At 37.9% G+C, this 27,923-nt stretch overlaps 2 protein-coding genes across 2 annotated transcripts in view; both read left to right on the top strand.

Annotated features, from left to right (window-relative positions):
• ttn.2 (titin, tandem duplicate 2) overlaps nt 1-27,923 on the top strand; it is a 162,185-nt gene that overhangs the window by 23,699 nt on the left and 110,563 nt on the right. The window contains exons 43-77 of the mRNA XM_077215908.1: nt 8,605-12,399; nt 13,171-13,449; nt 13,583-14,146; nt 14,447-14,728; nt 14,817-15,095; nt 15,189-15,470; nt 15,649-15,927; nt 16,029-16,316; nt 16,425-16,703; nt 16,820-17,101; nt 17,202-17,480; nt 17,587-17,865; nt 18,029-18,307; nt 18,426-18,713; nt 18,840-19,118; nt 19,211-19,492; nt 19,603-19,884; nt 19,971-20,249; nt 20,333-20,611; nt 20,700-20,987; nt 21,088-21,366; nt 21,625-21,906; nt 22,283-22,561; nt 22,649-22,930; nt 23,028-23,306; nt 23,413-23,700; nt 23,800-24,078; nt 24,175-24,453; nt 24,554-24,832; nt 24,935-25,222; nt 25,343-25,630; nt 25,918-26,208; nt 26,470-26,757; nt 27,259-27,372; nt 27,456-27,729. Of these exons, the coding sequence (XP_077072023.1) occupies nt 8,605-12,399; nt 13,171-13,449; nt 13,583-14,146; nt 14,447-14,728; nt 14,817-15,095; nt 15,189-15,470; nt 15,649-15,927; nt 16,029-16,316; nt 16,425-16,703; nt 16,820-17,101; nt 17,202-17,480; nt 17,587-17,865; nt 18,029-18,307; nt 18,426-18,713; nt 18,840-19,118; nt 19,211-19,492; nt 19,603-19,884; nt 19,971-20,249; nt 20,333-20,611; nt 20,700-20,987; nt 21,088-21,366; nt 21,625-21,906; nt 22,283-22,561; nt 22,649-22,930; nt 23,028-23,306; nt 23,413-23,700; nt 23,800-24,078; nt 24,175-24,453; nt 24,554-24,832; nt 24,935-25,222; nt 25,343-25,630; nt 25,918-26,208; nt 26,470-26,757; nt 27,259-27,372; nt 27,456-27,729 (13,492 nt within the window). The remainder of the gene's footprint in view (nt 1-8,604; nt 12,400-13,170; nt 13,450-13,582; nt 14,147-14,446; nt 14,729-14,816; nt 15,096-15,188; nt 15,471-15,648; nt 15,928-16,028; nt 16,317-16,424; nt 16,704-16,819; nt 17,102-17,201; nt 17,481-17,586; nt 17,866-18,028; nt 18,308-18,425; nt 18,714-18,839; nt 19,119-19,210; nt 19,493-19,602; nt 19,885-19,970; nt 20,250-20,332; nt 20,612-20,699; nt 20,988-21,087; nt 21,367-21,624; nt 21,907-22,282; nt 22,562-22,648; nt 22,931-23,027; nt 23,307-23,412; nt 23,701-23,799; nt 24,079-24,174; nt 24,454-24,553; nt 24,833-24,934; nt 25,223-25,342; nt 25,631-25,917; nt 26,209-26,469; nt 26,758-27,258; nt 27,373-27,455; nt 27,730-27,923) is intronic.
• LOC143723484 (uncharacterized) lies at nt 235-8,459 on the top strand. The gene is made up of 2 exons (XM_077215935.1): nt 235-331; nt 467-8,459. The coding sequence occupies exon 2, from the start codon at nt 496-498 to the stop codon at nt 7,438-7,440; it is 6,945 nt and encodes a 2,314-aa protein (XP_077072050.1). The 5' UTR covers nt 235-331; nt 467-495; the 3' UTR covers nt 7,441-8,459.

Here is a 27,923-nt window from a genome sequence, read left to right as displayed (position 1 = left end):
CTGTTTTAATGACAACACTCTTTTTTTATCAATAGAGAGTGATGTTTTTCTATATGTATGAAATATTTTCGTCATTCTAAGGATTAGAAAGGGCGTTTATTCATCATTCTGCAAGTCAGGTAAGGAATATTTTAGGATATATCCACCAAGTTTAATATACAAGAGGCTCTTTTGCGAACCAGATCAGTATTATTTCGATACGTGTTAATGCTTTGAAAATTAATTTATGCTTTGAAGAACTGTCCACAGAAGAAGGAACAAAACATCAAGTGATTTTCGTGTCAGAATCTTTAATAAAGACTCAAGTCTTGCGTTTATTCGAACAAATATGGTGAGTGAATATGTTTTTTATGGCTTTGTGACTTGATGCATGCTTTAATATATCTATTAATATTCTATTTGAAATATATTTCATTTTCTGTAGCAAACTGGGCATTTTCTTGAAATTTGTCTCCCTTTTTTCCAGAGTTGTTTTATAATGAAGGAGCTGAACACATGGAAAAAGGAGGACTGCAGCATGGTGCATTTTCAGACCCAGAAGAAAGTTTAGATCAAGGTCTTGTAGCCCCATCTGAAAACTTGAAACCCTCCTTCACCAAAAAACTGAAATTTCAATCTGTTGTGGAGGGTGACACTGCATCTTTTAGGTGCAAGGTAGTTGCAATGCCACCTCCAACAATATTGTGGTTTCATAATAATAGACAGATACAGAAGGAGCACCATCGTAAAATATATACAGTGAGTAAAATGCATATGCATGCAACCAGTTTAACAATTAAAGGGATTAAGGAAAAAGATTCAGGCAGTTACAAAGTCATGGCAATTAACACTGAAGGTTCTGCTGATACCACAGCATCACTTCTTGTATCACTGAGGGAAGAGCAAGATGTATCTTATTTCTGCCATTCTAGATCCTCAAACAAAGCCCACTCAAGCTCAGATTCATTAGCTGATTCAACAAAAGAAAGAAAATTTCGAGTAGATCTAAGATGTGTTGGCTCTCCTTTTGATAAAACAAGCAAAGGGCAAATAAAGGGGCGTCATAGATCAAAAAGCACTCTGTTCCGCACAATGTATTTTAGAACTTCATCCCCATCAAGAACACCAGACAAAGACAGCAAGTTTGAGACTGCATCCGAACGTGCACGCTCTCCAACTCCGATGTACGAGAGATACGAGAGGTTCAGTGATCGATACAGTGATATATACTGTGACAGATTCACTGGTCGTGACCGATACAGTGATAGGTTTAGTGATAAATTCAGTGACCGGTGTAGTGATAGGTACAGTGACAGATTTAGTGACACTGACAGCCTTCATGGAGAGGTTAAAGCAAAACTTAATCTCTTACAAAAGGCTGTCAAAAAGAAAAAGAGACTTTCAATATCTACATTGTCCTCTTCTGAGTTTGACGTGGAATCGGTTACAAGTGAGCCTTGTTACACAGATTATGTTGAGAGACTCAGAGTAAAGCCATCTACTTTGCCCGAAATTCAACATGTTGTTCGCCCTGGTGAGCAAGCTGAAATTGGTAGATGTTCAGCAGAATATCAGAGCAGACTGGAGAGAATTACTGGACTCGGCTCCCAATCAACAGAACGAAGAGTCAGACACTCCTTTGAACCTCAGTCAAGATCTAGGGCACTGCGAATTATGAAGGGTGAACTTCCCCTAGAGGAAACTTTAAGAAAAGACATTGAAGTTGAAGTATCTGATGCACGGGTGAAACAAGAGATCACATCTAAAGAGGAGTCAGAAAAGGATTTAGAATATGATATTTTAGATCACAAAGATGATGCAAGCCTGAGTCAGTGGGATGAAGAGGCGCAGACCAAGGCAAAAGAACCATTTGTGTTGCAGTGGTTAGAGGCAGGACAAGCTTCTAAACAAGCAAGCAACACAAAGGAGATAAGCGCATCACATGAAGACTCACAAGAAAAAGAGTCATTAAGAGCCAAGGCAGTGAAGCCAATGAAAGAAATATTTTTTGGTGATGTAGTTAAAACAGTTCCTGTACAAAAATTAGAACAGAGAGCTATGTCGGTGGAGAACATCCTTGAGAAAAACCTTGAGAGTGAGTGCTTAGAAAGTGAAGATCAGTTCTTAGCTCAGCGCATTCGAAAATGGCAACAGGATGTACAGTGGAATGAAGAAGCACAGGTCAAGGCAAAGGAACCATTTGGGTTGCAGTGGTTAGAGACAGGAGAAGCTTCCAATCAAGTAAACAGTCCAAAGGAGATCACCCCTTCACACGAGAAGCAAGCAGACAAAGAGTATTTAAGGACAAAGGCAGTGAAGTTAAAGGAAGAAAAAATACTTGCTGATGATAGTCTGCAACATGAAAGTAAAAAGGAGGGTGATCACATAGAAAGTGAAGGTCAGTTCTTAGCTCAGCGTACACAAAAATGGCAACACAATGTGCAGGTTGATCAGGCAGACTCTGTTGCTTCCCTAAAGTCAGAGCAAAAAGGCTCTTATTCTCATGAATCTTTTGCCAAAGTTCAGAAAGAAGAATCAGAATCAGCTTTAAAATTTCAAAGGGAGTCCACATTTACAAAGACTTCAAGATTTTCATTTAAAGAAAAACTTTTACCTGAATGCTCGGGTGAGATTGAGTTGCACTTATCACGAGAAAGAATAAATGAGTTAAAAAGTGAGAGTGATCATGTGACTGAAAAAGAGGCATTAACTCAACGTATAATGAAATGGCAACAAGATGTTTTGACTGAGCAAGAACCGGCTGTTGCACTTGATCCTGATAGGGGTGGTGTTACTGAGAGTGCTTTAGAAAACACTCTCAGTAAAACCACACATAAAGATGTTGAATTGGAAAATATGAATGAGGTGTCACCACAGAGAACAGCAAAAGAGAGGTTCTTTAGTGATGTTTCTTCTCACTCCTATGTAACTGATAGGTCTATAACACAAAAGCAAATGATTTCTGAGGCTGATAGTGAGAAGTTAAGGACTGAAAGTGACTATTTTGTCAGTGAGGAGGAGGCTCTAGCAAAGCGGATTAAAAAATGGCAACAAGATGTTCCAATTGAGCAAGAAGAAAGTGTTGAATTAGAATCTAATTGGGCCATTGCAGAGCATGTGCAGTCTTCTGTTGTATTACCTGAGACAACATTGATGTCCACAGCTTTGCCAACAGGAGAAGTTATTTTGTATACAAAGCCTGAAGAGTTTATGCCTGACAAAATAGGTACAGATGTGACTGTAGGAATTGAAAGACAATATTTGGGTTATGAGGATGTAGTTCAGAAGCATCATGGTGATGTAAAAGTTGTGACAATGTGTAGACATAAACCTGATGTAATAGAGCAACAGAAAACTCTCTCAAAACGAGAAACCCCCAGGGTTTCTCCCATTGCAGGGAAAATGTCTATGAGTGTAGTAAAACCAGGAGCACCTGTCTTTGTGATGATATTAAAGCCAGAGATCGAGGTAAAGAGAGGTGAAATGACTGAACTCAGTTGCCAATTCCAGGGAGATCCCCAGCCATCTGTTTCATGGCATAAAGATGGACATCTTATAATGAGAGACCCTGATTTTGATGTCCGTTCCAAAGCAAATTCATCAACACTGACCATTTATTATCCAACCGTTGACCATCAAGGTGTGGTAACTTGTAATATTGCTAACAGACATGGAAAAGCAAGTACATGTTGCAGATTTAAAGTAACTGAAGATGTTCTGTCAAAGACAGAGATAGGGCCTCCTCAAGAAGTTAAAGTAACAGATGAGTCAGTGTTCACTGAAGAAGAAATGATAGAGGAAGAACTTAAGTCCCTAATGAAACCTGAGATAGACAGCAAATACACATTGCAGGTACCTCAGGCAGTTATTCACATGCCACAAACTTCATCTTCATCTATTCACTCCTCACCAGTTGAGATCAGAATTACTGCTCCAACCCCAGTGCTAGAGATGTTCGATGAGGCTAAAGACACATTTGAGCCTGTTGAGCAAACCCCGGAATCTCCAGTTGATGATGGCACCTCTCAAACAGTGAAGCATAAGTTCACATTTTCCTTTGATGATGGTCGTGAGGCTCCCCAAGTTTTCAGAGAACTAGATAACATTAGTGTTTTAGAGGGACAGACTGCTATGCTTGAGTGCATCATAATTGGTGAACCAACACCTGAAGCCACCTGGTTCCATGATGACATTTGCCTTGATCTTAATAACAGTAAATATAGATGTCAGGTACAAGACAAAAGTTATAGACTTTTCATTGATAATTTCACATGTCTTGATGCTGGAATATATAGATGTATTGCATCTAACAAACTTGGGCAGGTTGAAAGTGTTGCTGATGTGTCTTTTGATTCTGCAACTCTGGACTCTGGATTTTCATCCATTGCCCTAACAGAAATGAATAACCAAACAAGATCTCTTGGCTTATCTTTAGAAATCACCAAAGTTCAAACAAAGACTTTATCAAGTTCTTCCACACCATCCCAAGATATTACTCTTACAAGTGAGGACATTCCTGATTATGACTGTTCAGTTAAACATGCTGAATTTCAAGATATTATCAAAACGGATGAACCCCATTACCCACAGCCAGATGCTCCCAAACTTAAGCGCATTAAGAAACCAGCTTTAGATATGCCTGTAATAACAGGCTGTGGTTTGCAGTCGTCTGGGGCAGAGGTTAAAGTATCAAAATTGAAACAAGCATTTGAAATGCCAACATCTTTTGTTGATGAGTCTGTTGAGCCAACAACACAATCAAAGGATGAGGCCTATTTTCCTGTTGAAGATATTTCAGAGTTTGCTCTTGAACCTGGGCAATATGAAAAAGAACAAATAACTTCAATTCTCTCCAGTGAGGACAGGATAAAATATCCTACTTTGACTGCAGCTAAGACCTTCCCCTTAAGAGCTCCAACAGATGTTACAGAGGCAGTTCTGGACAACACAGAAAACCCTATTGAAGAAAAGTCAGATGTGAGAATGTCTTCTATAGAATCAAAGTTATTTGACTTCCAGCATTTTGTATCCTTGGCAAATGTTACAGAGGTTCAGCAATCACCTACTTTATTCAGACCCCAGGCTAGATTACCAGAAAAAATTAACCCAAAAGACAGTTCTGTTAGCCCTAAAGCAGTTTTTGATAGCACAGTTGAGCAAAGAATTATAGTGGAGGAGGAAATTGTTAACTCTGCTCAAGAACAAGTCATGTTAGAAACCAAGGTACAGTCCGCTGAAATAACTGAACCTGTAAAAATGGGTACTATTAGTGTTCGAAGAGCAGAAGTTGAGGACATGCCACAAGATAATGTCAGTCCCGTTGATATAAAACGTGATAGGATGGAAGCCTCAGATTTGACAAAACTTCTTTGTGTAAAACCCAAAATTGAGGTTGACAGAGTATTGCAATCTGACTCAGCAGATTACCCTTTGTCAGAGTACCCCCCACAGAGACAGCAACTACAACAGAAAAAATCTGCTAGGCTAGGGGCTGTTGGTGTTCCCAAACTTGAGGAAGAAGTAGTAACTTTTAGTGCTGTTTATGACTACTATAACCAACCGACTGATTGGGGAAGGCCTTTGTCGCCAGAGTCAGAGATGTCTATTGAAGTTGGTAGCACATTCAGTGAGGAGATGGCAGAAATAGAACGGTTCTACACACCAGCTTCATCCACTGAAATTTCTCAAATTCAAAAGTCACCAGAATCTTTCCATACCCCCTCAGAGACTCCAGGGGGTGTCATGACACCTCCTGAGTATCCGTTTTCCCCTGTGGAACATACCAGACTCTCAACTAGCTCTAGTGAAGGTTTTTATTCCCCGGCTAAGTTTCTCAGTTCTCCAGACGATGAGGGTATTGAAACAACTCCCCCTGTGTTTACTATCGATGAGTGTATGATTCTTCCAGAGGGACGTGGTTCACTAGGCTTGGGGACACTTCAGGAAAAGGTTCAGGGAATTCCTCCAGCTTTCCTTAAGCCACTTACAAAGAGAAGAATTGTTGAGGGCGATTCCTTACAGTTCTGTGCTGAAGTATTTGGACTACCCACTCCAGAAGTGAAATGGTTTAGAAACAAAACTGAGCTTGAAGCAGATGAGAGGACTATTATTGAAAGAGAAGGTGATAACATTGCCCTGGAAATTAGGAATATCACAAAAGCTGACCAAGGGGAATATATCTGTGAGGCTCTTAATTATGTTGGTGAGGCAAAAAGTGTTGCATTGGTTCTTGTTATATCTCAGGAAGCAAGGCAAATGCTACCCCCTCCTGCTGTTACCCATCAGCATGTCATTGAGTTTGATGTTGAGGAGGATGAGGATCTGTCAAGGTCTCCCTCTCCTCAAGAAATCTTGTTGGAGGTTGAGTTAGATGAGAATGAGGTGAAAGAGTTTGAAAGACAGGTAAAGATTGTTACCATTCCAGAGTATACAGCTGATAACAAAAGTATGATCATATCCCTTGATGTTCTACCAAGCATGTTTGAGGAAGGGACTGTGGATTTCATAACTCAAGAAAATGATGATTTAAAAATAGCTTTTGAAGTTACAGAAATGCCACCACGTTTTATAAACCCTATTTATGACATTGAAACTCTTGTAAACACAAATGTAATGTTTGAATGTTCTTTAATGGGTATTCCCTCGCCAATAGTGTCATGGTACAAAGGCAATATAAAGATTCCTATGGATAAGAAAAAATACATCTGTAGCTCAGATGGTGATAATCATTTTCTGAAGATTCTCAAAGCCAACATACATGACAGTGGCATATATACATGCAGAGCTATTAATGTTGTTGGTGAAACACTTTGCAGGGCGTCACTTACGGTTATGAATCCACAGTCATTCTCAGGCAAGACAAGGGGAAGAGAACTAACTGCAGTTTCTCTTGGCAGTGCAAAAGTTCATCCTCAGAAGTTTGACTTGGTTGTTGGAAATTCATCATTTGATGGAGAACAGACATCAGAGATAGAGCTTGAATTTGAGTTCCAACAGGAATTTGATGAGTCTCAGAAAGCTGTCAGACTGGTTGCTATTACTGATAATGAGACAAGTGAGCAAGGAGAGAAATATGTTAGTATTAATTTAGATGTCTTTGCGGAACCCTCAAAAGATGACAAAATTGAATTCAAAGGCAAATCAACAAACTCTTGTAGTTTTGAGTTTCAGGTCACTGAAATTCCCCCAAAATGTATAATCCCGCTACAAAATGTAACTGCAGCTGTAGGTACACCTGTGATTCTTCAGTGCTTAGTGAGCGGCAAACCAAATCCTACAGCAGAGTGGTTCAAAGATGGTGCTCCGGTAAAAAATGCTAGATATATTATCCAGGAGAAAGCATCAGGGCATTTCAACTTGCTTATAACGAATGTTACTCACAGTGATGCTGGTGAATTCAAATGTATTATCCAAAACAAAGCTGGTTACACTGAAACAAATTCGTTGTTAAAAGTGTTTTAATTTGACCGCAGTTTAAAGTGCAGTTTATGAAACAATGTCAGGCAGGTTTTATTGCTTTGTTTACTTTGAACACATACACATTTTTTATGTATTACAATTGTAAATTATTGTGACATTATGTATAGAAACGTTTGCTCAATCTGCATTCAAAATTATTATTCGGTGGTATATATTTTGATTGATCCACAATTTATTGAAAAGACCTGAAATGGTCCTCAATTTCTCTTCAGTAACTTACATTGGTTTTCCACTTTGGGGGACAGTTTTAGTTTTTTCGCTTTTGGATGGTGTACTTGGACTTTGTTTTTGGTTATGAAATGACACATTTTATAAAGAAATATTGTACCTTTGCTTATGTTTGGCAACAGTTTAGGTGAGATTTTCAAGCACAGTTTTGAAAGATCTAATTGAATTTCTTGATAACGCATGTCCAGTCTAATAGATTTCAAATTTTGACAGTTTTTTGTTTTGATTCAAATTGCATGACTATTATTTTCCCCTTTTGTGATTTTCTTTCTTCCTTAATGTTAACAGTGTGATCAGAAAAAAGTTAAGGAAAAATCGTTTAAATACTTAATTATGTTGGGAGAGACTAGATTTTCCTTGTTCAATGTCATTTATAGTATAAATAAGACTGCGTAGTGTTGGATAATAATTTAACATTTTTGTTGTATAGTTCGATCACGTTTTTCTAAAAGTAGTGGTAAGTGAGTTAAAAGTTTAATAGGTTGTAAATAAAAATGTTAAAATAAAATTAGGTTAGATCAAAAAAAATTATACAGTGATGATTTATGAGTTATAATTTGCTTATGTGTTCTCATTTCTATGCCTTTCTGTATCTACAATTGTCATTATTTTGGGATACAAATATAGGTAGTCAGCTTGTCAAACCTGTATGGATAGGGAAAAAGAAATCTAAATGACTGTGCTATAATTTTATTAGAATCATAAATGCATTGTTCTGCCCATTTATTGTAATTCTATGTACATGAAAAGTAAATAAAATTATGATAACACTGTTTTCTGTTATGCTGTATTTTTTAATCTCTTAAGGGCATTATTATGTCCGCTTCTTTACTAATACTGAATGACCTAAATCTTTATCTAAACTTGTAATTGATGAGAATATTTTGTTGAATCTTTAATCCCATTATTTTCATACAGAATTTTCTAGTTTGACTGTGAAGACCGAAGAAGAGGAAGAAACCTACAGCACATCACTTCATTTACCTGAGAAGTCAAAAACACTTGAACAAAAGCCAGAGCAAAAACGTTATTCTAGTTTGTTGGAAAGGAAAAAGGAGAAACCTGTATTTGAGTCCAAGCTTACACCTGTGGAAGTCACTGTTGGAGAGTCCGTTAGTTTTACTGTCACAGTATCTGGTTTTCCAAAGCCAAAAGTTCAGTGGTTCTACAATGGAAAAGTTATCACTTCTTCATCAGTTTATAAGTTTGTAGAGGAGAGAGATGAGTACACTTTAATAATAACACAAGTAAAGAAAGAGTACGAGGGAGAGTACTCTTGTACCGCCAGTAATGGATTTGGCCAAACCACCTGCAAGACAATATTAAAGGTACAAGTGAGTAAATTATCAGAAGCAGAAAAGTGGGTGGAACAAATGTTTAAAATACCAGGGCAACCACCATGCTTTACCACACAAATTCAACCTGTGCAGTGTGCGGAGGGCAGTGAGGTGAAATTTCAGTATAGAGTTACTGGTACTCCACTCCCTGATGTTCAGTGGTTTAAGGGTAATTTTCGAATTAAATCAAGCCAGATCTGTTCTGTTGTAAGTAATGCAGATGGCTCTGGTTTTCTTATCATGAATAGCATCAAACAGAAAGACAGTGGACTCTACACATGCAAGGCTGTCAATACTTTTGGGGAGGCAAGCTGCAGTGCTGAGTTGATAGTATTCCACAAAAAAGTCGCTGTATTTCATAAACAGCAATTAGTTCAAGAGCAAAAAAGTTATAAGGTGTCCATGAAAGAGGAAGCCACTGAATCACGTTTGTACAGTGTTAGCCTACCTGGACAGGCAGGTGCTAGTTTGCAGGGAGACCATCAGGTAATTTATACCATTGGCACAGAAGATAGGCAAATGGTAGCGAGCGAGCAGGTTGACACTCTGCATGACTTGGATGTTTCCATTGCAACTGTGCACAGGGAGAAGGTGACTCATCAAGCTGCTGTTTTGGAGTCTCATGAAGTGCAGGAGAGAGTAATATCTGCTTCAATTCAGCCAGAGCCAGTGGTAGCAATCCCTTTGAAACAGCTCCAAATGGCTACTATGACCTCAGCAGTTCAAGAACGCCAAGGCTTCACAGAACAGCACTTTGAACTAATCAAAAGTCCAGAGGTTACAGAGCTGGAAATTGCAAAAGAGCACCCCTCACAAATAATGTCTGCCATAACTGAGAGTGTAACTCCACTGACAATTGTCAAAGCTGAGCCATTATCAGCAAGAGAAACGGAACAGATCAAGGCATCTCCTGAGCCCAAGTATCCAATATCAAGTCACCAAATTGAGTCAAAACTCCTAATTGTTAAAGAACATTCACAGGTTTTACCGAATACTCAGCAGGAAAAGGGCTACCAGGTTAAAGAGGGAGTTAAAATTCTTTACAGTGCAGTTTCAACAGAGAAACAACAGATCACAGAAGGTCACACTAAAGAACTGTCAACTCAAGAATCTACCTTTCAGACAGTAGTGAAGAAAGAACCACCAGAACCAGTTATCCTTTCAGTTAGTGAGACTGCTCAAACTTTAGCAAAAGAACTGAGGTTATCAATGCACATACCAGTTGAGGAGACTGCATCTCTAGTCAAAGACAGTGCATTTAAATCAGCTCTCGTTTCTGAGGAAAAGCATCAGCTCCAAGCTGATCAGTCAAGTTTGATCCCAGGTTTAGAAAGTGCCATTTCAGTGCAGTCCCAGAGAGAAGAAGTACAAGTTCTACATTTACAGGTCATCACAGATCAGGATATTCTTCCATCTGAAGGCAGGTTCAGCAGTGAGAAACCAGTCCAAGGCAAGGCAGATGCTCAAAAAAATCCTGTTATTAAGCATACAGTGTCAGTGGATTTACAGCAGACAGTGACATGCGAGGAGTCCTCTCAGTTTTCAGCACAAAAAACAGAACTTTTCATTCATCCTGGTAAGGAAGCTCCTGCTCCTTTGCATCTTCAGGCAATTCATTTAGAAAATACGTTGACAAAAGAAGGGATAATCTCAATGGAAAAACCAGATAAACAGATAGCAGTACAGAGACAGGAAAAAGCCCGTCATCATGCTGCAAGCACAGAAGAGAAAAGAGAGCATACTGCTGATTATTGTAAAGATCTTGTTGTGTCTGTTACAGGCATGCAGTCTGAAATCAGAAAAGAACCCAAATCTGAAAGTATTCTTCAAGTCTTTTCAGAGCCAGTGCCGTTACCGAAGGAAATTCCTTTTGTAAGTGATGTTAAACAACAGCGTGCCCTAGTTCAGAAAGAAGATCACTGGAATATTGTGCATGTGACATCTGTGTCAGAGAGTCAGGATATAGAGGAGGGACACACAGAGAATATAGGAACAATTGAGAAATTTGTGTCTAAAAGCAAAGTTGAACCCAAAATCCCATCTGAATTAATTTATGTAGAAGAACAGGCTATCTCAACAGAGAGTAGTATTGCTCTTGTGGCCACCGAACAAGACTTTGCAGTTCAAATTCAGGAAGGACAGTCTGTTAGACAGTCAGTATTAATGGAAGAAAAGCGAGTAATCAAAGGCGAGTTATCTGAGGATATTTCAAAATCTGAAACAACCACAGCAGTTGTCAGTGAGCAAAAGATGGGTACTGTTTTAGTGTCAGAGGCAAGAGAGAGCCAAACGCTACCCAAAGAGCTCACTTTTGTTATTGCACCTCCAAAACCACATACATTGGACATTAAATACCAGTTAAAAAGTACTCTTGCAACTGCTGTTGCTCTTGACCAGCCTTTGATCCTGGCAGATGTAGTGGAGAGTTTAGGAGCTGTAGAAATTCATGAGGTAAAAGAAAGGAGAGAACCCAAATTTGTCATGTTCACTTATCTTATCACAAGTGCAAGTGCCCCACTTGAAATTACAATTGCTTTTGAAGGAGATTATCCCCAGACTGCTGATCTCAGAAGTGAACTTCAAGCTGCTTTCTACTCTATTGTCTATCGAGAGCAACAGGTTCTGACCTCAGAGCAGCCAGGCACAATGCAAATCAACAGGCCCCAAAGATTACAAGTTAATAAGGCTTCTACAAAAGAATTGCTTTCACCTGTGGTGGAGATGGTAAGAATGACAGAAAATGTGGAGCCTTTCACATCACCAAATATTCAATCTGCAACTGTAAAAACTGAAGCCAAAGCCTCTTTTCAGTCTGTAGCAGCTAAAGAGCAAGCTTTTGTGCAACAGTCATCTATTCATTTGGCAAGTGAATCAAAAATTGAGATTCAACAGTCTATCCAAGTTGAGCAACAAGAAACCAGATCTGTGACAGTAAAAGGGCATGGGAGGGATAAAGTGGCTAGAGGTGTGACAACTGAACCTGTTTTGGGGCCTGTTTCATATGAACGGTCCACTGAAGTCATAGTTCAGAGAGGGGAAAGAGAGGAATATATAACTGAGGCATTTATGAAATTAGAGAAAGAAGTTGTTAGAGAGGGTTACCCAATTTTTGAAAACTCGTTGGAGGATATTATAATAGAGGAACATTCAGAAGCAACATTTTCAGTGACTATTAGACATGTAAAGGAAGTGATTTGGCTTTTTAATGGAAAATCTATTAAGTCTGGCAAAGAGTTCAAGTGTTTCATAGACAATGACACTTACACACTAGTAATCAGCAAGGTTATGAAGGATCATCAAGGAGAGTATACCTGTGAGGCTCTAGGTGATGCTGGCAAGACCTCAACGTCCTCCCACCTCACTGTGGTCTTAAGAGGTTGGAATTATGGGATTATTTTGTCACCACATGACTAACTCTTGGCATTCATAGCTAAAATAGACACACTTCATCAGATGTGCTTTCTCAGTATCTCCACACCAACTAATAGTATAGATCTTTGTTTCATATGAAAATACCCTCGTAATGCCTTCCACTCTGATCTTGTTCACAATGCTGTGATTTTGCCACCATTTCCACATCACTGAAATGTTAGCATGTCTTCACTTCTTCACACCAACTCTTAACCCGTTGGATCTTTCAGTGTCATTCCAACATTCATCTCCTTCACTCCTGCAGTATTTTCCACTTTTTTTTTTGTATTCACCTCTGTAATTTGGTCATGAAATACTCCATTGTTTTTCATTGTTTCATCAGTCATTGTGCACCTCATTCTTGATCTTTTTTGCATGCATGACAGGATATCAAGTCTTTTTCACTCTTCATGCAATTTGTTTTCTCTCCCTCATAGCGAGATCACCATTATTCTTCACAGTCACTCCTGGAATGTTTTTTTTTTACTCCATTACAGTAACCACAGAAATTGGCACTTTTTGAAAATACCATATCTATAAATATTATGGATGCTAGGATGTACCTAAATGGTTACCTGTAACCTTTTGAACTTTGTAGTAAATGTTTTTGTAAAACATTTCAGGTGTTTGAAAGTGCCAATCAGTGGTTTCTGCTTTTCATTCTCACACTTATTAATTGTTAGCGGATGTTAAATATAGTGTACTAATTTGCTTTTTATCTGTGTGCACAATTTAGTGCCACCTGTTTTTAGGCAGAAAATTCAAAATCTGGAGGTCAATGTTGGCAGTCCTGCAAAGTTCGAATGCGAAATTGAGGAGGCTCCAGGTGTGACCTTCAAGTGGTTCAAGTCTGGTTCTGAGCTCAGACATTCTGACAAATGCAGAATTATCAGCCTTCATCACACCTCATCCCTGGAGATCTTTAGCCCATCAGTCGCTGACAGTGGAGAATTTACATGCAAAGCGTCAAACTGCCATGGAAGTGACAGCTGCTCTGCTAAACTAAGTGTGACAGGTAAGACAGATATAACTTTCTTATTGTCCATTGGTTGTCTTGATATATTTAACTCTGTAGCTGACATGCTTTGTGTTTGATACTTTGTTGGCAAAGTTGTTTATATCTTCTTATTGATATCTTCTTTTTGTAGAGATTTTCCCACCAGAGTTTGTATCAAAGCCTGATTCGATGACTTTATTTGTGGACAAGCAAGCTAAATTTCAGTGTGTTATTTCTGGTTCTGACCCAATGAATGTTGTCTGGCATAAAGACAATATTGCCATTTCAATTGATGATCACTGCAAAGCTTCCTCTGACAAGAACAAGTATTTTCTTGAAATCTTGAATCTACAACAAAGTGATCAGGGAACATACCTTTGCAAAGCTTCAAACAGTGTCGGTACAGCTACATGCTGCTCTGAACTGAGGGTTGTAGACAAACCCAACTTTGTGAAGAGCTTTGAGTCAATCACTATTGCTGTGGGAAACCCACTACATCTTGAATGTCACGTAGATGAAGACATTGGTGTTTCCATCATCTGGATGAGAGATGGCAAGAAACTCCATACTACAATGGACTGTAAACTAGCTTTTGAAGAAAAAATAGCCTGTCTTGAGATTCAAAAGGCCAAACTCAAAGATACAGGTACATATACTTGTACTGCTACCAATGATGCAGGAAGCACCAGTTGCTCTTCTAGTGTAACAGTGCAAGGTAAGACTTTCAGATTAATGCCTTTGGTAAATGAAGTATTTGAAACAAATCTGCATGACTGGGTATTCATTTCTGTCAGTTTGAGCAGATTAGTGTTTTTGCATTGCTTAGACGGATGTCACAAAGCTTAAGCATCAGTTGATGCTGCTCTTCTTTGCCATATTTAGTATTACAGCTTTTTTCATGGTGCTGCTTCACATGTCTCTTAAATTTACCTGTTGAAGTTGTCTTTTCTTAACTTGTCTTTTTCTTTCAAACAAATCAAAAATCTTTTCCCCCCCATTGCATTTTGATCCGTAGAACCTCCAGTCTTTGTTAAAAGGCTAGAGCCTAAGATCTTATGGAAACAAGGAATGTCATCACGTCTGTCGTGCACTGTCAAAGGATCGCCTGAACTCCATGTGACTTGGTTTTTGAATGACAAACCGCTTAGTTCCTCTGAAAAACGAAAAATCACATTTAAGGCTGCCCAAGCCACTCTTGAGATTATTGAATTGTCTGAGTCTGACAGTGGAAATTACACTTGTGAAGTGATGAATGAGGCTGGCTGTGAAAGCTGCAGCTCTCAAGTAACTGTAAAAGGTAATACTCAAGATTCTTACCTTCTGATTAATGCTCATTATATTGAGTTATAATATAATATAACTCTTATTGCTTTTATTGTTCTTAGAACCTCCTGCATTTAAAAAGTTGTTGCAAATGGTGGAGGTAGTCAAAGGGTGCACAGCTCAGCTTGAATGTGAAGTTACAGGCACTGCTCCATTTGATGTGACCTGGTTTAAGAATAAAAACCCAGTTTCCTCTGACAAGAAGTACAGTATTGTTTCAAAGGACTCAGTTGCATATTTGGAAATTAAATCTTTTGAAAGTGCAGATGTTGGAGATTATCAGTGCTGCATTTCCAATGACGTTGGTAAAATATCTACGAAAGCAGTGGCCAAATTGAAAGGTTGGTACAATCAATTTCAATGGCCTAAAAAATTGCTTTGTTGTTGTTAATGTTTTATTTAATGTGAAAATTAATCTGCCTTTTTTTATGCAGACCCACCATCCTTTGTAAAGAAGGTTGAGAACACCACTGCAGTTTTAGGCAGTGCTGTGAAACTGCAAGGAGCTCTTAAGGGTTCTACTCCTATCACAGTTCATTGGTTTAAAGACTTGGAGTTAGTCAGAGATGATGATCCTAATATAACCACAAGTTTTGAAAACAGCATCACTATTCTGGCAATAGCAAATGTGGCCATTAACCATGGGGGTAAATATACTTGTCAAGCTGAAAATGAGGCAGGAAAACAAAAATGCGATGCAACTGTTTCAGTTCAAGGTTAGAATTAAACCATAAACATATCACTATTTAGCATTATATTATTTTGTAGTATCTTCTTCTTCTTCTTCTTCTTCTTCTTCTTCTTCTTCTCATTATTATTATTATTATTATTATTATTATTATTATTATTATTATTATTATTATTATTAATTGATTTATTTCATTTTTGTTAAAGAACCAGCTCGATTTGTTGAGAAACCTCCATCCATCAGTGTAACAGCAGGTGATTCTGCAACTCTTGAGTGCAAAGTTTCAGGAAGTCCAGATCTCAAAGTAAAATGGTTCAGAGATGGCAAAGAGATGACAGGAAGTCGAAAATACAAAATCTCCTTCAAAGACAATGTGTCAGTCTTGAAATTCCTCTCGGCAGAGCGGGGAGATAGCTGTGAATACAAAATTGAAGTTTCTAATCGGGTTGGAAAAGAGCAGTGTTCTTGTTCAGTCATTGTTCTTGGTTAGTGGTATTCTTCCTAAATTATCTTTCAGTTGGTTGTTTGTGTGTATGTGTGTGTTTTTTTTTTTTTTTAACGATGGTGTTTTACTTCTTTTGAGCAGATAAAATAATACCTCCAACATTCACTAAAACACTTAAAAAGGTAGATGGTAATGTTGGGGGTAGTATTCAAATGGAATGCAAAGTGTCAGGATCCCAGCCTATAATAATATCTTGGTTTAAAGAGGAAAAGGACATTACAACTGGAACAAAATATAAAACTGAAATGCAGGAAAGTACTGCTGCACTGAAAATAACAGATTTAGAGACATCAGATGCTGGGGTTTTCACCTGCCATGCAACAAATGCTGCAGGACACAGTGAAACAAGTGGAACTGTTTCTGTTAAAGGTTAGAATAATAGATCCCATTTTATAATGTTTGTATTTGTTTGCTGTCAACTTGAAATGTGGTTGTTAAAAATAATCTCTTTCCCCAATCCTTTCAAACTAACTTTAGAACCCCCAGTCTTCTCTTTAACACCTCAAAGCCAAGATGTTATACCAGGAACTACAGTTGTTCTAAAAGCTGTGTTCACTGGGACAGCGCCTTTTATCATTAAGTGGTTCAGAGAAGACAAAGAAATGTTAACTGGAGGAACTTGTTTCATCAAGAAAGAAGCCAACTCAAGTTCACTGGAGCTGCACTCTGTGAAGCCACATCAGTCTGCAAAATACACTTGCCAAGTTTCTAACGATGCTGGAAGGGTCTCATGCACAGCTGCCTTATTTGTCAAAGGTGCCTTTTCTTACTCTTGATGATATTTTTAGATCCCTTGTTTTTTTGTTTTTGTTTTCACAGAATGACTCTTTAGTTATATAATTCATCTTAATGTGTCATTTCTCTTTTTATAGAACCTCCAAAATTTGTGATGAAGCTTGAATTGACAAAACTAGTATTGAATGGGAGTCTTGCAACTTTGGAATGTAAAGTGACTGGCAGCCCAGAGATCAATATTAGATGGTATAAGAATGAGACTGAATTTAGCTCAAATGATAAATACCAAATGGCCTTCACCGACTCAGTTGCTACACTTAAAATTTCCAATTGCTGTGTTGAAGACAGTGGAGATTATATCTGCCAAGCATCAAGTGAAGCTGGCAGTGATAGATGCAGTTGCTTGGTTACAGTCAAAGGTTTGTTTGAAGTTAATCATCATACTTTTCAAGGATTTTTAAGTCATTCCTGTTGGTTAAAGCAGTTCTCGATTAGCTAATTGGTGCTTTCTTATCTCAGAACCTCCAAAATTTGTGAAACCTTTGGAATCCAAAGAAATTGTTAAAGGCACAGATGTTGTGTTGGAAGGAACCGTGTCAGGCTCAGCTCCCTGTGAGATTTCCTGTTTCAAAGACTTAAAGCAGATCCGAAATGATAGAAGACACATAATAAGCCTGACAAAGGATGTAGCAGCTCTTCAGATTTTGAAATTTGAACCTGGGGATGTCGGCAAATATCAGTGCACTTTAGTAAATGAAGTTGGCCAAACTTCTTGTGATTTTCATATCATGATGAAAGGTTAGTAAGTCCAGGGAATTCTTGGAATATTTTTTATTTTTTGTGAAAGCAAAAAGCATGTGAACATTGTCCTAACATCATCTTGCATTTGATAATCTTCAATTAGAGCCACCATCATTTGTGCAGAAGATGGATAATGCAAATGTCCTCCTGGGTGGTGAGGTTTCCTTGCAGTGTGTTTTGAAAGGGTCATTGCCTATGACCATCTCTTGGATGAAAGATGATCATGAGATCAAGGAATCTGAGCATGTTCAGATATCTTTTGAGAACCGGACTGCAGTGGTACACATTTCTAGTGTACAGTTAAAACTTGGTGGAAAGTACACTTGCCATGCTCAGAATGAAGCTGGTAGTCAAAAATGTACAGCAGTACTGGCAGTAAAAGGTGTGTAGTATTTTTTAAAGACTAATTTGCATATTTATAGTATTGTTTGTTTTCTTGTGTCTATGTTTTTCTTCAGCGTTATTTTTCAGTTATCGTATCATAGCTCTTTTTGATTTAGAGCTATTTTCATGTATTTTTTATACGTATTTTATTGTAATTACAGAGCCTGCAAACATCACAGAGCAAGCCAAGTCTGTGAGTGTTTCAGTAGGTGATCCTGCCACTCTAGAGTGCAGGTACTCTGGTTCTAAAGTTCTTAAGGCAAAATGGCTAAAGGATGGCAAAGAGCTGACATCAGGGAAAAAATACAAAGTACAGAGCACAGATACAAGCTCCATGTTAAAAATTCTTTCTTCTGAGAAGAGTGATGCTGGAGAATATATATTTGAGATTTCAAATGATGCTAGAAGCTGCAGTTGTGAGGCAGTTGTAACTGTTTTAGGTTAGTATGTTAGAAAATAATATTGACGTTATTATTGGAAGTTTTAGATCAACACTTAAATCAACATTTCAGATCAATTTTAGAATAAAACTGTCTTATTTTCTATTCACTTTAACAGATCAAATAATCAAGCCTTCCTTTACAAGAAAATTGAAGGAAATGGAGAGTATAAAAGGATCTTTTACACAGTTGGAGTGTCTTGTCTCTGGATCTCTTCCCATAACTGTAACTTGGTTCAAGGAAAATAAGGAGATAGAGACAGATGAGAAGCACAAATGCATATTCTTTGAGAATGCGGCATCTTTGGAAATCAGTCGTCTTGATAGTTCAGACAGTGGAAATTACACTTGTATCGCTAAAAACCAAGCAGGCACTGTTCAGTGTTCTGGCATGCTGAAAATTAAAGGTTTGCAATTACCCTTGACTTTTATGAGTGACGATTTGATTTGTTAGTTTCAGTAAATTTATTAGGCTTTTTAGCAAATTTTATCTTCTTTTTATCTGTAATCTTAAATCTCTCTCTTGCAAGCAGAACCTCCATCAATCATTGAGAAGCCTGAATCACAAGACGTTATAACAGGATCCAAAGTGCAGTTTAATGTTCTTGTGTCTGGAACGCCACCAATGACCATTAAATGGTTTAAGGATAAGAAAGAAGTTTCATCAGGAATTGACTGTTCAGTTCAGAAAAATGACACTTCCAGCTCACTTGAGCTCTTTTTTGCAAAGCCTTCAGACTCTGGAGACTATGTCTGTGAAATAAGTAATGATGTAGGATCAGATGCTTGCCAAGCGATGCTCTTCGTTAAAGGTTTTCACTAAAATGACTTTAAAAAATGTTCTTGAATCTTTGTTAAATGCTTAAAATAAGTACTTGATTTAATTCAATTTCATTTTTTTCAGAACCTCCCAAATTTACCCGCAAACCTGAAAAAATAACAGTGGTAAAACCAGGCCAATTGGTAGTTTTTGAATGCCATATTACAGGCACTCCAGAGATAGACACCTACTGGTTCAGAGATGGTAATGAAATAAGTCCAAGCAACAAGCATAAAATTACTTTTGTCGATTTTCTTGCACGGCTTGAGATAAGTAGCAGTGATATAAAAGATAGTGGAGTGTACTACTGTGAAGCCCGGAATGAGGCGGGCAGTGAGAGCTGTAGTATGGAACTAAGAGTGAAAGGTTAGTATATAGTGCACTTTATAGGCATTTCAGTGTTTTATTATTGTTCTTTTAAAATGTCTATAGCCAGAGCATAGAACTGTTTTTATTCCGTTTTTTTTTTTTTTCAGAGCCACCAGTTCTTGTCAAGCCATTGAGTCCTCTTGAGGTTGTGAATGGCTCAAATGCATATTTTGAATGTCAGGTAAAAGGCACAGCTCCTTTTGAGGTGACTTGGCAAAAAGATTTAAAGGATATCAAATCAAGCCTTAAGCATGTAGTTTTGCAGAAGAATGGCTCTATAATGACTCTTGATGTACAGAAATGTGATGCTTTAGATGTTGGAGAATATCAGTGCATTGTAGCAAATGAAATTGGGAGTTGTTCAAGTCAGACTACACTCAGCATAAAAGGTTAGCTTTGAGTTTGTTTGATATCAGTTTTATATATGATTTTATCTCTCTTCGCCTTGTTAAACATATTTTACACTTCCTATCAGAGCCTCCATCATTTGTGGAGAGGATTGAAAATATTGTCACAGTTCTTGGAAAAAAGGTTGAGTTTAAATGTGTTGTAAGAGGATCACCTCCTCTATACATACAATGGCAGAAAGATGAAAACTGGATTTTGGAGGATCCTGCAATTGAGAGGGCATTTGAGAACAATATTGCCACTTTGAGAATCCCTGTGTGTGAGTCAATCCACAGTGGAAAATACACCTGTCAGTCTGTGAATGAGGCGGGGCAAGAGAAGTGTTTTGCTACACTTGTAGTGCAAGGTTGGTTATTTTTGGAAGTGCTTTTTGTAACTGTCCATCCTAAAGACTTGCTATTATAAATATAATTGTTATGTTATCCCCAGAGCCACCTCGGATATTTGAAAAGCCAGATGTGATTAATGTCACTACTGGAGATCCAGTAAGCTTAGAGTGCAAAGTTACAGGCTCTCCTGAGCTGAAAGTCAAATGGAGTAAAGATGACAAGGAAATGATGCCTTCAAGACAGCACAGCCTTAGCTTCATCAATAATGTCAGCCAACTTAAAATTCAATCTGTCCAATCGGAAGACAAAGGAACTTATGTGTTTGAGGTCTCCAACCACATCAGTGCCTGTCAGTGCAAAGTGACTTTAAATGTGCTAGGTTAGTGTTTCTTCATGATTAATGGAATGATTAGTATTAGTTGAATTGTAGTGTTATTTATGATATTTATTTTCTTTGTTTTTATCAGAGCAAATAATACCCCCATCCTTCATCATACCTTTGATGGAGATGGAGGAAATTCTGGGCAAAAATGTTCAAATCGGATGTAAAATATCAGGCTCACTCCCCATAACTGTGGAGTGGGTGAAGGACGGAACTAAACTGTCAGGAAGAACCAAACATAAACTTCTTCAGCATGACAACAGCGTGTCTTTGGAAATTGAATGTTTAGAGAAAGCTGACACTGGAATGTACACTTGTAAAATTACAAACAAAGCGGGCAGTTGTGAATGCAGTGGTACACTGAGAGTGAAAGGTCAGATGGCTTTTATAGTATTTTTCATAACCCTAAGATCTCTGATGGCTGCTGGTTTCTTAACAGATGTATTTGTCTTTCTTTCCCATCAATTATTTAGAGCCACCAAGCTTTGTTTTGGTTCCAGAATCACAGGCTGTGATACCAAATACCACTGTTCGCTTTAAGAGTACATTTAAGGGAACACCTCCCTTCACAGTGAAATGGTTCAAGGATGACACTGAGCTGATTTGTGGACCTTCCTGTTTTACTGGCCTGGAGGGCCTTTCATGCTTCCTAGATCTTTTTGTGGTTGGAATATCACACAGTGGAACTTACTCTTGTCAAATAAGCAATGATGCTGGTACCGCTAAATGCACCACAACCTTGTTGGTTAAAGGTTGGACATCTTTTCAAGTACCCTTATCGACACTCTTCATTATCATTCTTTTTTAATGCTTCACCATTTGCATTTTCTTGTCTCGCTTACATAAACCGTCTGTCTGCCTTTCACCATCATCTTACTTCATTACTGTTCATCATAACGCTTTACTCCCTTTCAGCCATCATCTGCCATCTTTTTGAAACCATCTTCAGTGCTCCATTTTATATATTACATTATTCATTATGATAACATGTTGTAATTTTGGTTTTACAGAACCTCCAGAGTTTGTACAGAAACTGCCAGCTGCAAAAGTCATAAAGATGGGAGAGCCACTCCAGCTTGAATGCAAAGTTACTGGCACAGCTCCTCTGAAAATAAGCTGGTACAAAAATGATGCCATACTCAGTGATGATGACAACTTGAGAATGACTTTCGATAACTCTGTGGCAGTCCTTGAAATGTTCAAGTCCAGCGTGGAGGACAATGGAGTCTACACCTGTGAAGTCCAGAATGATGCTGGAACTAAGAGTTGCAGTACCACACTCACAGTGAAAGGTTAGACGTGGATGGATCTTTCACTCATTAGTTTAAATCTTATGCCTTTATTAGCATGAACATTAACTGACATGGGCTATATGTTTCAGATGTGTTATTTTAGTATAATTTTATGTGTTTTATTTTACATGTTAATATTTATCTTTATTTTTTAATTTATTTCAGTTTTAGTTTTTATTAATTTCTAGTTAGTAATTTTTGTACTTTAACTTAGTTGTAAATTTTTCATGTAATATATTAATATTTTATATTATTTCAGCTTTATTAATGATTTTAGCTCTAGTTAATGGTACTATATATTATCTATTGATTTAATTAACCTTTTATTGATTTTATTATGCATAAGCTTTTTTTTATTTGAATTAATTTCTTGTAGAACCACCAACTTTCCACAAAGTCCCAACACCAGTTGAGGGGCTGAAGGCTAAAGATGGCAGTCTTAACTGTGAGCTGAAAGGCTCAGCTCCTTTTGAGATAACCTGGTTTAAAGATCAAAAACAGTTAAAAGAGAGTAGGAAGTATAAATTTGTGTCTGAGGGATGCTCTGCAACTCTACACATCCTTGGATTGGAAGTATCAGATGCAGGAGAATATGAGTGCAAAGCATCAAATATTGTTGGAAGTGATTCCTGCCAGGGCACTGTAAAGTTAAGAGGTCAGTAAGATAGGAGTTTAAAGTAGTGAATACTTGTTTTACACTTTAGTTTTCTGACTCTCTGATGACCATCTTCCTGACATTCAGAACCACCAGCGTTTGTGAAGAAATTATCAAATACGACAGCCATGTCTGGTGAAGAGGTGATTCTGTTGGCAGCAGTCAAAGGTTCACAGCCTATGACTGTGTCTTGGGTTCAGGATAAAGACCACATTCTCAGAGATGGTGACAACAGGAAAATTACATTTGAGAATAATCAGGTCACTCTTAAGATATTTAAAGCTGAATCTACCACTGCTGGAAAATATACATGTCAGCTCAAAAATGATGCTGGAGTAGCTGAATGCACAGCGATCATAAAAATCCTAGGTTTGTAAGAATAATATTTTCCCCTCTCAAGTACTTTTAATCTTTTAAAATGAATTGAATTGTGTAAATTACTTTAATGACGCTTCTAAATTTCTAGAACCTGCAGTAATTGTGGATAAGACAGAGTCAATCAGTGTAACCGCTGGTGAAACCGCAGCCTTAGAGTGCACTGTATCTGGAACTCCAGAACTTAAGCCAAAATGGTACAAGAATGGTGTGGAGCTGTCTTCAGGTAGAAAATACAAAATCACCTTCTCAAAAATGATCTCCAGTCTTAAGCTATTGTCAACAGAGAAAAGTGATACTGGAGAATACACATTCGAGATCAAGAATGAAGTTGGCAGTGATAGCTGCAAAATGGACCTCACTGTTTTGGGTTAGTAATGTTGAGTATTCTTGTATTTAATATTTGTTACAATCTTAGAATTGTGTAAGTTTTCTTATGCAGCCAAAAGCTGAGTATGTTGTTTTTGGTCAAACAGACAAAATTGTGCCTCCTTCGTTCTCACGAAGACTGAAGGACACACAGAATATTGTTGGAAAATCTATTGAAATGGACTGTAAAGCTTCAGGGTCTGCACCTCTCACTATCTCTTGGTACCATGACGAAAAGGAGATTAAAAGTGGGCCGAACTATGAGATTACATTTGTTGAGAATACCTGCACATTGAAAGTGCCAACTATGAAACTTTCAGACTCTGGCACATATAAATGTAAAGCAGTAAACAGTGCTGGAACTGCAGAGACATCTGCATCCTTAATAGTTAAAGGTTAGTGTTTGACAGTAGAATCATTTATATTAACTGATAAATGTAAATCTATTGGTTAAACCACATTTCACAACCTTTTCCATGTCATATTTGCTACAGAACCCCCCTCTTTTGTGACCACACCTCAACCAGTGGAAGCCCTCCCAGGCACAAATGTCACCTTTACAGCAACCGTTCAAGGAAGTACCCCAATGAAACTGAAATGGTTTAGAGGCAGTGAGGAAGTAGTGTCTGGGAGAAGCTGTGAGATTGCTTTAAAAGGAGATAGAGCAATTCTAGAGCTCTACAACATTGATAAATCTCATGCTGGAGAGTACACTTGCCAGATCATAAATGATGCTGGGAAGGAAAACTGTCCTGTAAACCTTTTTGTTAAAGGTTAGTTTTAATTTAGTTAATATATGAGTAACAATTTCCTGTATACTTGTTAAAGCAGAACTTTGTGTTTCACATATATATGTCATTTTCATTCAGAGGCTGCATGCTTTGTCAAGAAGCTAAAGAACCTCTCTGTTGAAATGGGCAAGTCACTGATACTTGAATGCACATATGCGGGAAGCCCAAAGATTCTTGTGAAATGGCATAAAGATGAACAGGAAATATACTCCTCTTACAAGTACAACATTACGACCACTGAGAACTCCTGCATCCTTGAGTGTCTAAACAGTGATAAAGAGGCTGCTGGAAAATACACTTGTGAGGTTTTTAATGATGCTGGACACGACACTTGTGAAGCAGCAGTGTCCATTTTAGGTTTGTTTCTGAGTAGATGTGCTCAATATAAGCAACTGTGAGACAATATAAAAATATGCATGCTTATCTTTATGGAATATTTATGTTTTGTCACTTTTAGAACCACCTTTCTTTATTGAGAGTTTGGAGCCTATGGAAGTCACTGCAGGTGATGCAGTTTGTCTGAAATGCCAGATTGGTGGCACTCCTGAAATTAAAGTGTCATGGTTCAAGGCAGATGGAAAAGTGCGTTCTTCTCCAACTTGCAAGATGGAGTTCTTCAAAGGCACTGTCTGCTTGAAACTAGCTAAAGTTGCCAAATCTGACATTGGTGAATACACATGTAAGGCAGAAAACAGCATAGGATCTGCCTCTTGCAGCTGCCACTTAACTGTACAAGGTGATGCAAATTTCTTTCTAAAGCTCTGAATCTGTCTCTTAAGGATTCACCTGCACTATGTGGACACTTTCAATGTATTTTGCTTAATGTTTTGCTTTCCAGATGTGAAAACACCACCTTCTTTCCCTAAAAAGATTACTAGCATTACAGAAATTGAAGGGCAGCCTGTCCAGTTTGAGTGTCGTGTTGCAGGATCCTCTCCTATGGAGGTCTCTTGGCTCAAAGATGGTGAAGCTCTTAGGAAAAATTCAGAATACACAATGTCTTTTGATGACAACTCTGCTATCCTAAAGATAGCCAAGGGTGAAATGAGACATTCTGGTGAATACACCTGTGTTGCTACTAATAATGTTGGAACTGCTTCTTGTAGAGCCAAGCTCACGCTTCAAGGTCTGTTTATCTCTTTCGTATTGTTCCCTGATTAAATGAGATTCATGTGTTATGAAATGCACTGAAATGGATGTTAACATGTCTGTACAATTGTACTGTTGTCTCTATTTAACTCCACAGAGCCAAGATATCCACCTGTGTTTGATAAAAAGCTCATACCAGTGGATGTGACAGTGGGAGATACTGTCAAACTGGAATGCCACATGACGGGATCATTGCCTATAAAAGTTACTTGGTCCAAGGATCACAAGGACATCCGTACAGGGGGCAATTATAAGATATCGTGTGTGGATAACACCCCTCATTTAACAATTTTGAAAGCTGATAAAGCAGACTCCGGTCGTTATTCTTGCCATGCTAGTAATGATATTGGGAAGGACTCTTGTTCCACAGAGGTTTCTGTGAAAGGTATTTGGTCACTACTTTTCGGTGTGACTATGTCTTCATTTTCTTTATTGTCTTAGGTCTGACCTTGTAGTGCTTTATTTCTTTTACTTTTGTGTCTTCCATTCTTCAGTCCTTTGCCTTTGTAATATTTTTCTTTGCTTACAATGTTTGCAAACAGGGGACACTGTTGAACACTTTTCTAAAATTATTTAGTTTTGGTATATGCATTTAGATAGAAGGACCACTTTTGTCTATCAAAAGTGTCTACATGTCCTGTCTAACAACATCTCTATTTATTGTTCCTACAGAATGCAAAATTCCACCTAGTTTTACCAAAAAGCCTTCAGCAGCTATTGAGGATACTGAGGGCAAAATGGTGAAGATTGAGGGTCGTGTTGCTGGATCACAGCCACTGACTGTCAACTGGTATAAAGATGGAAGAGAAATCTTCACCTCTGACTGTTATGATGTAACCTTCAAGAGCAGCCTAGCTGTCCTGTGCATCAAAAGATCTCAACTGTCAGATAGTGGCTCATATATGTGCAAAGTCTCCAGTGAAGCTGGCACTGCCTCTTATGAAGTGTCAATTCAGATTACAGGTATACTGCTGGTTTCTATGTCAAGTTTTTCTTATTTCCATTGTCTTGTTATAAATGTGGTATTCCTTACAAAAATTACTGTGGCAGTGCCGTGGTACAATGATGGTATCAGAAGGTAATTCCATGGTAATAAATGTAATTATTCTTGCAAGTACCTTGGTAAATACTATGGTAGTCCCATAGTACTTTCTTGTAAAATATGTATGTAATACATAACATGTAAAATGTCCATTTTATAAATTACTTTTTTTCTGAATACAGAGCAAAAGGTACCACCAAGCTTTGACTTGCCTCTTAAACCAGTGACTGTGACTGAGGGTGAGACACTTACCCTCAACTGCCATGTACATGGATCTCCTCCTCTAAAGATTCAGTGGATGAAGGACAGACAGGATCTTTCTTCATCTGCAAACACTAAGATCACATTTGTTGATGGCACTGCTACATTGCAGATGATTCATGTATCTAAGACAGCTACTGGAGATTATCTCTGCAAAGCAACCAATGAGGCTGGTAGTGAGTTCTGCAAGTCTAAAGTCACTATCAAAGGTATTTTCTTCTGTGTGTAAGAAAAATAATGGTTGTATCATTTTTGGTAACTCTTTCTTTTTTGGCTACTTGTATATTTTTGTATATTTTTTATTTTATTTGTTTTATCCTAACCTTTCCATTATGTTGGCTGTTTGTCAATATTAGAATATCCGAGTAATTATTAATCTTTCATTAATCTATTTCTGTTTTATGTTTTTTTTTCTTGACCTGGCAACAGATTACTTTTGTCAGGCTAAGTATATGCTCGTTGCTTACAAACAGGTCTCAGTGATTGTTTTGGCCAAATCCGCTTCTTTGCCAATGTTTCATTGCCATTCTTGTTCTTCCTGCAGCTGTGCTTTTTGAAAAAGTTCTTTTTGAAGAGCTTTCAAAAAGAGAATGATTTGAAAATGCTTTTTGAAAGGGTTTTTGTTGTCCTAAATGATTTAGGCCTGGTTCTTGAATATCTTTAGATAAAAATGTATTTATCTCACTGCAAAATTCCTTTAAAAATTTCAGAGAAACCAGGAGCACCTTCCCTGGCACAGACGGCACCTTCACCACCACAAGCAGTTAAAAAGTTGGACAACTTGTTCTTTATTGAGGAGCCAAAGAGTGTCCATATCATTGAGAGTAAGTGATGCTCCTTTTACTTTTCATGGGTGGACTGTATTGAAATTTAGAAGAAAGTGTTATTGAAACTTATGTTTTTACAGAAGGTACAGCTACCTTCATTGCTAAAGTTGGTGGTGACCCCATTCCCAATGTGAAATGGATGAAGGGCAAATGGAGGCAGATGACTCATGGTGGTCGCATCAGTATTGAACAAAAGGGCCAAGAGGCCAAGATGGAGATTAGAGAGGTGACCAAATCTGACACTGGCCAGTACAGATGTGTTGCTTCAAACAAACATGGAGAAATTGAGTGCAGCGCAGACTTGAATGTTGATGAGAAGAAAGAGACATCTTTAGAAGTGGTCAAACTCAAGAAGTAAGTGTGTGTCAATTGCAAACCATTTCCAAGGACCCCTCTCCACAAACATTAGTTAGACATTTTAATTTAAAATAAATTAATTAAAGGCTAAATTTGTATTAAATACATGGGTTGCTATTAAAGCTGCACCATTTGTGCCTACTAGAGTTTAAGTAGATTTTTTTTTTAATTATGCAATTTTGCTATGGACC

The sequence above is a fragment of the Siphateles boraxobius genome, unplaced genomic scaffold, assembly GCF_051911475.1.
Source record: "Siphateles boraxobius isolate OS27281-9 unplaced genomic scaffold, OSU_SipBor_1 7, whole genome shotgun sequence".
Classification (NCBI taxonomy): Eukaryota; Metazoa; Chordata; class Actinopteri; order Cypriniformes; family Leuciscidae; genus Siphateles; species Siphateles boraxobius.
The sequence above is the reverse complement of the archived record's forward strand: the minus strand, read 5'-3'. Positions and strand labels throughout refer to the sequence as shown.